Source organism: Portunus trituberculatus, chromosome 46, assembly GCF_017591435.1.
Source record: "Portunus trituberculatus isolate SZX2019 chromosome 46, ASM1759143v1, whole genome shotgun sequence".
In the NCBI taxonomy this organism is placed as follows: Eukaryota; Metazoa; Arthropoda; class Malacostraca; order Decapoda; family Portunidae; genus Portunus; species Portunus trituberculatus.
In genome coordinates, this window is record NC_059300.1 from 22013954 (window position 1) to 22028757 (window position 14804).

Below are 14804 nucleotides of genomic sequence, written 5' to 3' on the forward strand. Positions count from 1 at the left end.
TACTTAAGGCCATATACATGAACACCACCTTCAAAAGTACAGGTGTGGCACTACTCACCCGTGTTGAGGCGCTGCCACGTGTGGTCTAGTAGTGCGCTAACCACCACCACGCTGTGCTCGTTGGGAGTGTCCAGAGCGTCATAAGGAGACTCCCTCGCCACCTCCTGCAGCAGACAGGCTAGTGTGTGGCTCACCCAGCTTCCCGTCACGTCTGCCTCAACGCCCTCAGGCAACATCCATGCAGGGACCGGGGAACACGGGTTGACACTCCCGAGACGGACGGGTTGTCTTTGGTGCTCTGCCATCCCGACGTCCCGGATGTTGTTACGCTGAGCCTGGAGTTCTGCCCTCATCCTCTCCTGCACCTCAGTCAAAGCAGTCCATACCACAGCGCGTAGGTCTCCCTCATCTGGCATCTTTAGTCTTTTCAGTCTGACCTGAAAATAAAAACACAAACAAGGAGACACTTAATTTAAGCAGCACGTAATTATGTTTTCATAATTCCTGACAAGACAGTATATAGCAGCTTTCTCATATCACAAATATACTAACTGAATCAATATTAAGAACACCAAAGTGGTAAATACATTTCATTCTTTTACCGATAAAGAAATTACTATGATAAAAGTAAGCCAAATGTTGATGATGTCATCTACCAATCTGAAATCACTTCATTGATCAGGATATATGTTACAGTATTTTTAGAGCCTTTCTATTTGCACGCATATTCCAAAATTCTCTCTCTCTCTCTCTCTCTCTCTCTCTCTCTCTGAAATTGCGCTGTTTTGTGGTTCCTTCTTGAAAATCTGATCACTACTGACACATCCCCACCCACACTAGACCAGGCTCTCCAGGCAGTATCCTATGTACGTACGTACATCAGCTTCACCATTAATGGGCTTCGTTACGCCATCACTATAGTCTTCCAAATCTAAACGCGATATTTTGGCGTGTCTCCTTAAACATGCCTTCCACTGCTGCCACGTTTCACCCAGAATTTGAATGACCAAGTGTGTGACCTGACCCATCTCTCATTTATCACTCTCTCTTCCTCTCTCTCTCTCTCTCTCTCTCTCTCTCTCTCTCTCTCTCTCTCTCTCTCTCTCTCTCTCTCTCTCTCTCCCGTGACAATCCTTCCTTATGCTTGTATTCAATTTCCATCCTTAAATTCTCAGTGTGTGTGTGTGTGTGTGTGTGTGTGTGTGTGTGTGTGTGTGAATAGGTATCTACCACCGTGACACGTGACCTTGCTCCCCCCCTCCCCTTGTGTCTTGTAGGCAGGCTAAGGAGCCCAGCCAGATAGCCGCGTTTATATTTGAAACACTATAAACAGTCAATTGATTAGATTCTTTATCACACATTTTTAGACACCATACATGTGTAACAATGTCCACTTCTTTAGTAATGTAGATGTATGATGAAGGATATTGGTCTATTAGAATCATTGTGAAAGAGAATGTCTTGAAGGATAGAGGGGATGAGATATTCCCTTATCCCTTGAGAAATTTAGATTCAGGAAAGTAATGGGAAGGAGCTGGTTCTCTAACAGAATGGTTGATGAATGGAACGGACTCAGTAATCATATTGTTGATACCGAGTCAATAGTAAGCTTTTAAAAGAAGATTAGACAGATTTATGTACAAGAATGATAGGTGGATTTAGGTAGTTTTGTTTACACAGTAACTGCCTGTCGTTCTCTTGCAGCTTCCCTCATTTTTTTGTCTTCTTTTGTAAACACCAATCCCTTGTATTGCATTTTCCTCGAAGTGTCTTAGCTGTTCCCCTGGCAAAGCTTCTACAGATATTCATCTCTGGAGTGAAATAAAAACTCAGACGATTAATCTGATTTTATTTTATCCATAAACTCGTTAGTTTGAGCAACAATAAGAATTCAGAACTACAAATAGCATGTTTCATAAAGCAGACAGCACATGACCTCAAGAGCAATCATGCTGAGGCAATACTGCGTGCAGAGTGTTATTTGCGTGCGAGTCTTTGTCATCTACCTAATCGTCTGGGACACAATATTTCTCCAGTGTGATCCGTAGCGGTACGGCAGTTATTGTGTTAAGGTGACTGGAATTAAAGTGAAAACTTGTATTCATCATAGAGTATTGTTTATTTTCATATTGTACTTTTTAAGTTGTTAAAAATGAACAAAATATAGATTAAGTTAGAAATTTCAAAGCAGATGCCCGTTCCTCACAAGTGATGTAAATCTAGCATCGCTATAAACTTTTATCTCTCCCTGTTTAACCGCGCAAGGATCCCTGTTGAGGTACGGTCGAGAGTCGGGGAACAGTTCGCCCGCTACCTTCCACTTGAATCGTTCCCGATTCACTCGTGTCACTTTCATCACTGGATTCGGATAGTACCACCAGGTCTCCCCAGTAGTTAAACACACGGAGTGAGGGCATCTGGCTCACCACCACCTGGAGGAGGACGTCATCCACCTCATTACACTGCTCCAAGTCCAAGATGAGCAAGTCCGGTAGGGAGGTTGGCACACTGTCGAAGACTGTGCCAGTGAGCTGCACCACACCTACTAGATCTAACACTCGCAGTCGAGGACACCGTGCAATGATGGCACTCACCCCTACATCTGTCACTTCCCAGCACCAGTGTAGTGCCAAGTGCAACAGTTGTGGACAGCATTCTGCCATTGCCTCCAACACGCTGTCATCAAGCAAGGAACACTCTCCTAGATTGACATGAGCTAAATAAGGTAACCTACCGTTTTCAAACAGAGTTTTGAGCCCGGCTGGTGTCAGCTGGCAGCCCTTGCGTAGCTTGAGAGACGTGAGATTTCTCAGACATATGATTCCAAAAAGGCCCTTATCTGTCATCTTTTCGCAGAAAGAAACACCCAATTTCAACAACTGGGTACACGTTCGTAGAGATTGATAAGAAGCATTAGTAAGCTTCTCACCATCAAGGAAGAGGAACTTGAGGGAATGACTCAAACTCTCATTAAGGAATATGACTGAGTTGTCGTGAATGTTAGTGATTCCATCAATATCAAGATATTCCAGAGACCGACACTGCTTTGCTATTGTAATAAGACCCACGTCATCCAATAGGTCGCAGTGGGACAAATTAAGGTGCCGCAGGTGCAGAAAGCCTGCCATTAAAATGAAAGATTCTCTATCACACACACGCGAACCCTCTACGTTTAAACTTTGCATGCGAGAGCAATTCTCCATTAACGCCCTAAAAACCACTTCCGTTAATCCATCACTAAACTTAACGGTGAGATCCTTCAACCTAGGGCAAAAAGAAGCGGCATGCAACAGCAGATCCTGCGCATCCTCGCGGCTTTGCAGTTCCAGTGTCGTTAATAGAGGCGAGCCAGCTAGCAAGCTCTTGATACGATCTCCATGTACGTGATTCTGAAAGGAGAAGATAAGGCATGTCCTTAATGTGGGATCCCTGGCCAGGTCTCGCCATGCCACACAGACAGGCTCCACACTTCGCCCCAGCTCCTTAACACTCAGAAAGCTGAAGATATACAACAGAATCTCTCGCGGCACACAGTGTACATGGCATTGGGCTTGAGGTGCCTCGGCATCGCTCTTGTTCTCGCTGCAGCTGCTACTGCACGACCTCTCTTGTGAGTGACTTGCATCACATGGGGTCCCTGTCCCATTTGAGTCTACTACCGCCGCACCACTTCCATCATCACTCAACATGGCGGACCTTCCTGTGCAGGCTGTCAGCTGGAGGCCTCATCCTCGGAAAGCATCGCAGTTGGGTCGGGGATGATGGGATGGTGAAAGCAAGACGCCGCTCCCTCAGATCTCACCCTTGAAAGAGATAAAAAGAAACCTCAGCATCATTTAAAGAGAGAAGCCGAGGCGGTAGTGGTGGTGGAGACAGTGATGATTATGATGCTGACAATAATAATTGTGGCGCTGACAGTGATGATGGGACACCACCACCACTTAACTACCATCACCACACCATCAACACAATTACTATCACCATCACCATCACCAAGCTACACTTAACCTAGCTTGCCTTCACCATCACCACACCACCATTGTTATAAAAAGCGTCACAGCTCCTATGAACGCTAGTGTAACTGATGACACTATCGTCTAATATACATCATGCACAATCAATAACTTTCAAATACAGTACATGTAGCATTAATCGCGCTTTTCCTTCCCATGTGTCATAACTTTTTCATGTCGGATTCAGAGAAGGATTAATGAAGGAAACAAAAGTATTCACTGTGTGTGTGTGTGTGTGTGTGTGTGTGTGTGTGTGTGTGTGTGTGTGTGTGTGTGTGTGTGTGTGTGTGTAACAATAATAATAATAATAATGATAATAACAATAATAATAATAATAATAATAATAATAATAATAATAATAATAATAATAATAATAAATAATAATAATAATAATAATAATAATAATAATAATAATAATAATAATAATAATAATAACAATAATAAACGGTTTCTTCAGACATAAGCAGCTCGGGAGCTGAAAATGTAAACTTACAGGGGGAAATATCCTAATATTACATACTGAAAATTACATACTTAAAATTAGGCACAAATACAGTGTGTGTGTGTGTGTGTGTGTGTGTGTGTGTGTGTGTGTGTGTGTGTGTGTGTGTGTGTGTGTGTGTGTGTAAAAAGATGTACAGTACTCACAGTACTCACAAAAAATAAACACGTATGATTCCATCGAAATAACGCAGAATCACTAACAAAAGTTTTTTTTTTTTTTTTAACTAATTAGACTTACGCCTACCTCTCTGTCTTCCAGTCTGAACCTCATTCTCTAAATCTGCATATCTCCTTCCCTTCCTTTGTCCCAGTCATTACGCTAGGAGGCAAATCAATAAATGCACACACATACACAAAAATGAATAAATAAATAAAATAAATAAATAAAATAAAATAAAAGAAAGAAAAAAAGAAAGAAAACAAAGAAAAAAAATCAATAGATAAATAAAATAAGAAAATAATAATAATGGTGGAATTGAGCGACAGTTACAAGTGTTGAGCAGTTGTGGCCACGTGGTGCAGCAACGAGCAGTGGTGCATCGATCACCAAGGCTTGCGTGTACGAGGCATTGTCATGGTACTTCCTGTTAAGGTGGTGCACAGTCTAGAGACAGTCTTGGACCAGCGACGGTTACACCCAATGTTAGAAGAAAATACCTTCTCTAATGCAAAAGTTAACCAGTATTCTCAATCGCGCATCCCTTTCTCTGGCAAACTTTGGAATTCCCTATCTAGTTCTGAATTTCATCCTCCATATTACCTTAACTCTTTCAAGAGCGAAGTGTCAAGACATCCTTTGATTTCGCTTAAAGCCTGTGACTATATGGGTATCGGCACTTAACTGGACCGTTTTATATGTATGTAATATATATATATATATATATATATATATATATATATATATATATATATATATATATATATATATATATATATATATATATATATATATATATATATATATATATATATATATATATATATATATATATATATATATATATATATATATATATATATATATATATATATATATATATATATATATATATATATATATATATATATATATATATATATATATATATATATATATATATATATATATATATATATATATTTATTCAAGACATTTAATTTGGCTAACTCTTTACTTTTCTTTTAGGGAACCAACACTCAAGTGGACCTTTTTTTTTTATATATTTTGTTGCCCTTGGCTGGCATCTCTCCTGCATAAAAAAGTAGTAGTAATAGTACCATTATCATTATTATTGTCATTATCATCATAATTCTCAAAACTGTAATAGTTTACTGTGAGTATAATAAAAAGAATGTTGACAAATAATTTTTATTCCCAATAAAATAATACAAAATATTATACTAAAAAGGCACGAGTAGACTGAATGTCTTTGACGGGTCAGATGCACACACACACACACACACACACACACACACACACACACACACACACACACACACACACACACACATATCATCATCATCATTATTCTGCCTTTTTCTTGCCCTTGGCCTCGCTGTCCGTCATGTCAGTGGTCATATCCTCGGCCTCGGAGCGCACGTCCTGCAGCGATCCGGCGGTCACCTTTCTCACGACAACGCGGCCAATGAGGAAGGTCCACACCAGGTCGATAGCCAGCAGGCCGCACACGAGGCCGTACTGTAACCTGAACGCAGGCGTCTGGAAACCCTCACCAGTCTGAATTAACACCTCCTTCATGATCCAGAAGGGATAGAGGTAGCAGCGCGTCACGGCCCAACTCAAGATGAACACCACGAAGATGGCATCAGTAGGACCCTTGATCCCAGCGTACGTAAGCATCTTGGCGGAGAGCAGCGGCACGTCAGACACTTCGTGCACGAGCAGCACTAACGATCCTGAGCGGATGAAGTTGCACGCCCACGAGAACACCATGAGTAACACAGTGAAGAGGTGGTGGAGCATCATCTGCACTTTATCGAAGGTGCTTCGGCCTGAAGAATGCACCTGCAGGAAGGTGGATGCCCAGAAGTAGGAGAGGGCACACATGTAATACCACCACATATCGTCGTCAACGTGGTGGTGCGGGTAGTCCGCCCAAGTCACGGAAATATCCCACGTCCACGGCTTGGAAAACATCACCACCATGCCGAGGACCGTCAGTGTGGTGTGGCAAACAAGGTTGAAGCCGCAGTCAATGAACTTCTCATAAGTGGTTGTTTGAGAGACTATTCGCCGCCGCCTCAACCAGCGCTCCGCGTTCCGTGTTGACATGCCGCAGGCGTCTGATGCCTCCATCAACTGCTTCTTGGGTGGGTTGTGTCCATGGCGACGAAAGACTTCTTCCATGACATGGCAGGGCACAGGAGGGCGTGGCCGTTTATTCGAGATGCCGGCAAGTTGGGCCAAGGGTTCTAACAGGAAGGGCACGATGATAAAGTTCTTCGCCAACAAGAGCAGCACGCCCAGGAACAGCGGATACACGCAAACATCATGAATCTTGGGGTAATGCAGGTCCTCTCTGTCCACTAGATCTTCCCACTGCAGACCTGACGGCAGCCAGAAGGCTGGGTGCCAAAAAGCAGCTGAAGCCTTGTTCCACAATATACCAATCTGTAATACATCAAACTTAGACTTCCACGTCACACTGACTCGGAACGACAAACCCAAACCCAACAACATCAATCACTGGTAAAAAAAAAAAAAAAAAAAAAAATTCATGTTATGTTAAAGTGATGCCCAACGTTGTTTTAGATATAACAGGGATTCTGACGTTTTATAATAATTTAAAACAACACAAGAGAAGTTATGAGGAGGATGAGGATGAGGAGAAAAAGAAAAGAAAAAAGAAAGAAAAAAAGAAAAGAAAAGGGAATATAAGAAAAAATGCAAGAGACTGGGACTTACCAGAGTGTTGTTGCTGATGTAATGCTGCATTGATGGGCTCAAAAAAACATCTACATAACTTTTCATGGTAGCCATGTCTCTCTCTCTCTCTCTCTCTCTCTCTCTCTCTCTCTCTCTCTCTCTCTCTCTCTCTCTCTCTCTCTCTCAACACTGAAGATAAATAGTAATCAGAATAGCACCACAGCTTTCACTTCCATTTCCTGACTTTCCTACATCGCCATATCTTTGTTTGAGCGCCTCAGAACTCAATGTTTCGATATCGCATAAAGTTACAGCAGTTGGTGGAGCTTTTCTCGAAGCCACTTGGTACCTCAGGACAGGCAAAGTGAATGGGGCTGAGGTATACAAGACCCTGCGTCAAGCTGCCAGCTCAGCCAGTACAGTCACTGCCACAGTTAAGCAAGAATCTCTCAGGGCACGTCTTATCAGTGTTATCAAGGTGACTGCCTCGGCGCCGCCTCTCTCTCTCTCTCTCTCTCTCTCTCTCTCTCTCTCTCTCTCTCTCTCTCTCTCTCTTCCTCTTCCTCCTACTTTTACGCCTACATTTACATTAATATAGCTATTAGTAGAGCAACAAATTAATCACAATGAAAAAAAAAACATTATTTTTTCACCCTCCCTTCCATTTTTTTTCTTCCTTCCAGCTAAAACTGATTCATACATGTCATCACTATCTTATCTCTTATCAAATACTGCCTAAATATGACTTAATCAATACCGTTCAGCCATCGACATACAATCCCGTGACACCTCACCGCCACCACCACGAGCATCACCATCACCATCACCATCATCCCCACCACCACCACCGCCACCGGTCCTACAATACTTCTGCACCAATTATCAGCACCATAAATCACCTTCTCTCCTTATCTCCAACTATCACCACAGACGCCATTCTCATTCCGTACCCACCCAACCATCCGCCCACCGTTTCCCCGACCCTCATGATAACAATAAAGCCAAGTACAATGAATGTTAAGCGAGAAAGAAATGTTTGTATGTCCGCAAATGAATGAATATATATATATATATATATATATATATATATATATATATATATATATATATATATATATATATATACACACACACACACACACACACACACACACACACACACACACACACACACACACACACACACAACGAAAATAATAACAGGGACAGAAAACGCAACGAAAAGTCTACGCCAGTGGTTCCCAAACTATCTTACCTGACGCCCCCTTCTTCCTTCCAGTAGACCCGCACGCCCCCCCCTCCCACTTCCTCTTTTGCTCATGTGAACTTATTTTATTTTATTGCATTTATTTCTTAGCATTGTTCAGGAAAACAGATCTCTGTTTGTATTAAATTTTAATAATGAAAGCCACTCAAACAAATAATAGTACATTCCAGAGAGACATTTTGATTTTATTATTCTTATAATCTATTAAAACATTTTTTTTAGCAGATGACTTCACGCCCCCCTTGAATTTTCTTTACGCCTCCCTAGGGGGGCGCGCCCCCCAGTTTGGGAACCACTGGTCTACGCATTTATTGTGAATGGCGTTGATGCCACAGTTCTTTTTCTATCATTCATATTAATGAACCCATGGATAAATAAATAAACTGGCCAGTAATGAATAAAATACTTCATCAGTGTGTGTGTGTGTGTGTGTGTGTGTGTGTGTGTGTGTGTGTGTGTGTGTGTGTGTGTGTGTGTGTGTGTAATTCACCACGGTCGTCTGCTAGTCACCCAGCCAGTCTTCCCCATTACGGAGCGAGCTCAGAGCTCATAGACCGATCTTCGGGTAGGACTGAGACCACAACACACTCCACACACCGGGAAAGCGAGGCCACAACCCCTCGAGTTACATCCCGTACCTATTTACTGCTAGGTGAACAGGGGCTACACATTAAGAGGCTTGCCCATTTGCCTCGCCGTGTGTGTGTGTGTGTGTGTGTGTGTGTGTGTGTGTGTGTGTGTGTGTGTGTGTGTGTGTGTGTGTGTGTGTGTGTGTGTGTGTGTGTGTGTGTTTGTGTGTGTGTGTGTGTTGTGAGAGAGGAAGTCGGATCCGCGTGCACATGAAGGGGTCTGTGGAGCGGGCTCTGGACAGTCTACCTCAGATATTATCAAGGGATCTATTATTCATGACTGGTAAACTACTAGACCTGTGCTGGAATGACAGTGTTCCTTACCGGGCCATTTACGGCAGTGACAAGACTTTAGACCATGGAATAAAAGGAAGACTGTGAGCACGTTGATGCAGTGCACGCGGATGTAGTGGGCTGCTCACAATACTAGTGAGATGTGGAATTTTTCACAACCTGTGAGTAATGCAGCAACGTTCAGCAACTTTCTTCGCTTCCTCGTCACTGGCTTCCGGACAGCAGGCGTGAGTCGTGGTGCTGGGTGCAGTAAAGTACCTGGCATCAGGTAACCGGCGTGTAGTACAGCGTGTCAAGCCATTTGTGCCCCACCCGCTGCACCAAAGCATGCGGCTGTCTTGTTATAATTTTAATATATATATATATATATATATATATATATATATATATATATATATATATATATATATATATATATATATATATATATATATATATATATATATATATATGTAATTAATTGTGTCCTCAGCAGTCTGGTTTTGGGTGTTAAGGAAGTGGCTTGTACAGTGAGGGTGAGGGAGGCAATGTAAACCAAGTGTTGGGGCAGAGCAAGCCTCCTCATGAGTCATCATCCCTGTTTGATAGTTTTCCTTTACCTCACAGAAAGGAATATTTCTGCCAACATTTCAAGAGTAAGGCCATGGTGCTTACTAAAGATGAGAGGTGTTATTGCTAGCCTAAATTGGTGCAGAGGTTTCCAGCCCTTATAGGACATAATTCTACACTCAAACATTCTTTAAGTGTATAATAGTTTACACGTAACTAGACAGTCCACAACGTGAAGATGGTAGAGTGAACATATACTTACTAGTTTATTTATTTTTTTCTTTCGAAGCCCTTAATATTTTCCAGGGCATTAGTGTATGATCTTTGATTCCTCATAAATATGAGTTACAAAGTTCATCACAACCCATCATCATATCTCACCACTCAACACTTCTTAACCTTTCTCCATCCGCCTGCCTCTCGCCATCTTATGTCACGTGCAGTATCATTCACTCCTCCCACCCCGTATCACCACCGAGCACAACATCACCATTCCTCATTTTGTTATCACCCATCACGTTGACTTATTCTCCACCACTCCCCACCATTTATCATTCTACTATACCACTCCTCGTTACCAAGGATTATACCATCACTTTTCATCATTTCCTTATTTTTCATTACTACACCACCAGGGTCCAGTCACTTACCCATCTACCATCGGCTATCACCACCCGTCACCATAATCATCACAAACATCAAGGCGCACCTGCGACTGCATACCTCACCCAAAATAATATACCACTATAGTAAGCACGATAAATAAAATCTGATATATATATATATATATATATATATATATATATATATATATATATATATATATATATATATATATATATATATATATATATATATATATATATATATATATATATTCCTGCGGAAATTTGTTAGGTACAGTTTGGTGAAGTGGCCGTAGAGAAACAAACAAACAAACAAACAAACAAACAAACAAACAAACAAACACACACACACACACACACACACACACACACACACACACACACACACACACTGCAAGAAGACCTAAATAAGATCTGGGAATGGAGTAAAAAGTGGGAAATGGAATTCAATGTGAACAAAAGTCATGTCATGGAAATGGGGAAGAGTAAAAGACGACCAGTGGGAATCTATAAGATGGGAGATGGAGTAGAACTGGAGAAAGTTAAAAAGGAAAAGGACTTGGGAGTGACGATGGAAGAAAACAATCAACCAGTAAGCCATATTGATAGAATTTTTAGAGAAACATAATTTGCTTTGGAATATTGGAGTAGCATTTCACTACATGGACAAAGAAATGATGAAGAAATTGATAAGTACTATAATAAGACCCAGATTGGAATATGCAGGAGTAGTGTGGACCCCTCATAAAAAGAAACACATAAGGAAATTGGAGAGGCTACAAAAAATAGCTACAAGAATGGTTCCAGAATTTGAAGGGATGACATATGAGGAGAGACTAAAGGCTATGGATCTACCAACCCTGGAACAAAGAAGGGAGAGAGGAGACCTGATACAAGTTTATAAATTGATCAACGGAATGGACCAAGTGGATAATGAGAAACTGATCCTGAGAGAAGAATATGACATCCGAAGCACAAGATCGCATAGTAAAAAGCTGAGAAAAGGAAGATGTCTGAGAGATATTAAAAAATATAGTTTCCCGCAGAGATGTATTGAGACGTGGAACAGTTTAAATGAAGAAGTAGTGTCTGCAACGAGTGTGCATACTTTTAAAGTAAGATTGGATAAGTGTAGATATGGAGACGGGGCCACACGAGCATAAAGCCCAGACCTGTAAAACTACAACTAGGTAAATACAACTAGGTAAATACACACACACACACACACACACACACACACACACACACACACACACACACACACACACAAGCCAGAGGACCGGGATTCGATTCCCCGGCCGGGTGGAGATATTTGGGTGTATCTCCTTTCACGTGTAGCCCCTGTTCACCTAGCAGTGAGTAGGTACGGGATGTAAATCGAGGAGTTGTGACCTTGTTGTCCCGGTGTGTGGTGTGTGCCTGGTCTCAGGCCTATCCCAAGATCGGAAATAATGAGCTCTGAGCTCGTTCCGTAGGGTAACGTCTGGCTGTCTCGTCAGAGACTGCAGCAGATCAAACAGTGAAACACACACACAAAAGCCAGAGGACCGGGGTTCGATTCCCCGGCCGGATGGAGATATTTGGGTGTGTCTCCTTTCACGTGTAGCTCCTGTTCACCTAACAGTGAGGTGAGTAGGTACGGGATGTAAATCGAGGAGTTGTGACCTTGTTGTCCCGGTGTGTGGTGTGTGCGTGCCTGGTCTCAGGCCTATCCGAAGATCGGAAATAATGAGCTCTGAGCTCGCTCCGTAGGGTAACGTCTGGCTGTCTCGTCAGAGATTGCAGCAGATCAAACAGTGAAACACACACACACACACACACACACACACACACACACACACACACACACACACACACACGTGTACACATACAACTGCTGTTAGAATTTCTCCAATTACGTCAACTTCACGGTGTAAATGTAAAATCAAAATGTATTATACAAACAAAAGAGAAATAAGAACGTGGAGTGGTGATATTACTGGAGCCGGAGCGTGGGCGTTCGGTGCGCAGGGAGGGAGGGGTGGTTATGGTGGAGGGGGGACGGGAATGGACAGGCTCCGGTCATGAGGGCGTGGTGATAACTTATCTGAGACATCGTCAGCTCTACTCCCCCCACGTGAACATCACGCCATCGTCCCCTCCCATCTCTCTCTCTCTCTCTCTCTCGTACATACACACAGCGAGAGAGAGAAAAAAAAAGCCGCCGTGGTACAATGGAACCATGCGTGCTTTGGGATCCGAGGGGTCTCCAAGCGCACGGGTTCGAACCCTGTCCACGGTCTGAGTGCAGGTTGGGCTTCCTCACTCAGGGCAACGGTTTCCTAGCGGGTGGGCTTTGAGATAGGAGGTACCCCAAAAAGTATCCCCTTTAACCCATAAATTCCCGTGAAAAGCCCACATGGTATAAAAAAAAAAATAATAACTGGATTGTTCACCCATATCATTAAGTAAAAACATAACACATATCCAGGTTTTTCGGAAGAAAAGAGTAAAACGATTTCACGAAACAGTAATACTGTCCTCGTGATTTCACCTCATACACAAGGAAGCTGTCTCTGACTGAGAGCGACTCGGGATGGCGCTGAGAGGACGGTGTCATGTACACGCCAAGAAAGGGACGGAATGAGTAAGCAGAGTTATTGAGTAAAAGAGAGAGCATAGAACGAGAGTGAGGTAGGGCTGGGGGAGGCAGGTATGGGCGAGGCAAGGTTTGGGGAAGTAGGTGTAGGAGAAACGGGGTGAGGCAAGGGTGTAGAAGGCAGTGTTGAAGGTTTAGCCTCAAGAAGAAAGAAAGATAACTGAACCCCGGTGCTCAGTATGGATCACTTCGCCTCTCATAATGTTCCACAAGGTGACTCCAAACTACACAACTTAAAATCACTCATTAAACGTTAGCAAATATGCAAGCCAAACTCAGTGACTTTTTAGTAAGTTGACGTGCTAAAAATTCTAGCTAAGAGCACAAAGATGAATATATAGAAAAAAATAAAGTTCATAATATCATTCCCGAAAAGATTACATGAGAATAAAAGAAGATAAAAACAAGGAAGTTAATTCATTCATTTTATGAGGTGCCTTGAGATTTGACGCAGTGAGAGAAAGGAACTATTGGAGAAAAACAAGGATGGATTGAAAACATCATTAAGATATTACCAATAAAGAAACGAGAATAAGATTATGATATGGAGATTGTTGTCAGTGGCACGAGCAACAACCTAACTGCATGACATCTAATGGCATTATAAACACCTACGTCATGTACGTCATGTACGGTGCGTGCATACACACGAAGGCGGAGGAATAATGAGGGAAGAAATGGGGGAAAGTATTATTGAAGCAGAGAGGGAGGGAGGGAGGCAGGTGAAAACTAGTTGATATTTAAAGTAATAGATGACGTGATCTGATAGCATATCAATGAAGGGAAAGTAAAGAAAAAAAGGGATAGACGCGGTGAAGCAATGAACGGGACAAGGTGAAACGTTAGACAGGTGTGAAAGGTGATAATGGTATTTGACATGGCTTGGCAATGTGTAACGTGATGACTGACGAAGGAATAAGCCAGTAAAATGAGAACGAGGGCAAGAGCGGCAACGACGAGATGAAGACAAACAGACCATCCGCATGACTCACTTCCTTGATAAAAATTACTTTCTACCTTCCTTTCTCTCCTCCAAAATCACTACAATACTCTCACTTTTGTTATTACTTCCACATCACACATCACAAAAAACACTTCCCTACTTTTCCAGTCTTTCCTATTTACATCAACGATCCAGCCCCGCCCCATCACTGTCTTCTCCACTTTATCTGCTACTGCTCTCTCTCCTTCCTCCCTCTCCTCCTCACGTGAGACTTGTATTCTAAGCAATATTGATACGGTGAAGGCACACTCAGTTACAAAGGGAATAAGTAAAATAACTGACTGACTGGGCGCCAACGTGGACGAGAAGGGGAAGAAGGTGAAGACAGTGTTTATTAATAGTAGTAGTAGTAGTAGTAGTAGTAGTAGTAGTAGTAGTAGTAGTAGTAGTAGTAGTAGTAGTAGTAGTAGTAGTA

General features: G+C 42.3%; 2 protein-coding genes across 2 annotated transcripts in view; both read right to left on the reverse strand.

The window, feature by feature from the left end:
* Positions 1-14804, reverse strand: part of LOC123520077 (bifunctional peptidase and arginyl-hydroxylase JMJD5-like) — a 34092-nt gene that overhangs the window by 16781 nt on the left and 2507 nt on the right. The window contains exons 2-3 of the mRNA XM_045281960.1: positions 3697-3803; positions 59-437 (exon numbers count right to left, since the gene is read on the reverse strand). Coding sequence (XP_045137895.1) covers positions 59-437; positions 3697-3729 — 412 coding nt within the window. The 5' untranslated portion in view covers positions 3730-3803. The remainder of the gene's footprint in view (positions 1-58; positions 438-3696; positions 3804-14804) is intronic.
* LOC123520078 (ceramide synthase 2-like) lies at positions 5852-7867 on the reverse strand. The gene is made up of 2 exons (XM_045281965.1): positions 7423-7867; positions 5852-7128 (listed from the first exon to the last, which is right to left on the reverse strand). Exons 1-2 carry the CDS (start codon positions 7495-7497, stop codon positions 6022-6024), a joined length of 1182 nt encoding a protein of 393 aa, XP_045137900.1. The 5' UTR covers positions 7498-7867; the 3' UTR covers positions 5852-6021.

What these genes read in the sequence shown, in the direction of transcription:
- LOC123520078 (XM_045281965.1), bottom strand. Translation starts at nt 7,497, where the DNA reads ATGGCTACCATGAAAAGTTATGTAGATGTTTTTTTGAGCCCATCAATG. An exon ending in ACATCAGCAACAACACTCTG is followed by an intron (nt 7,129 to 7,422) that starts GTAAGTCCCAGT and finishes GATGTATTACAG; the next exon opens with ATTGGTATATTGTGGAACAA.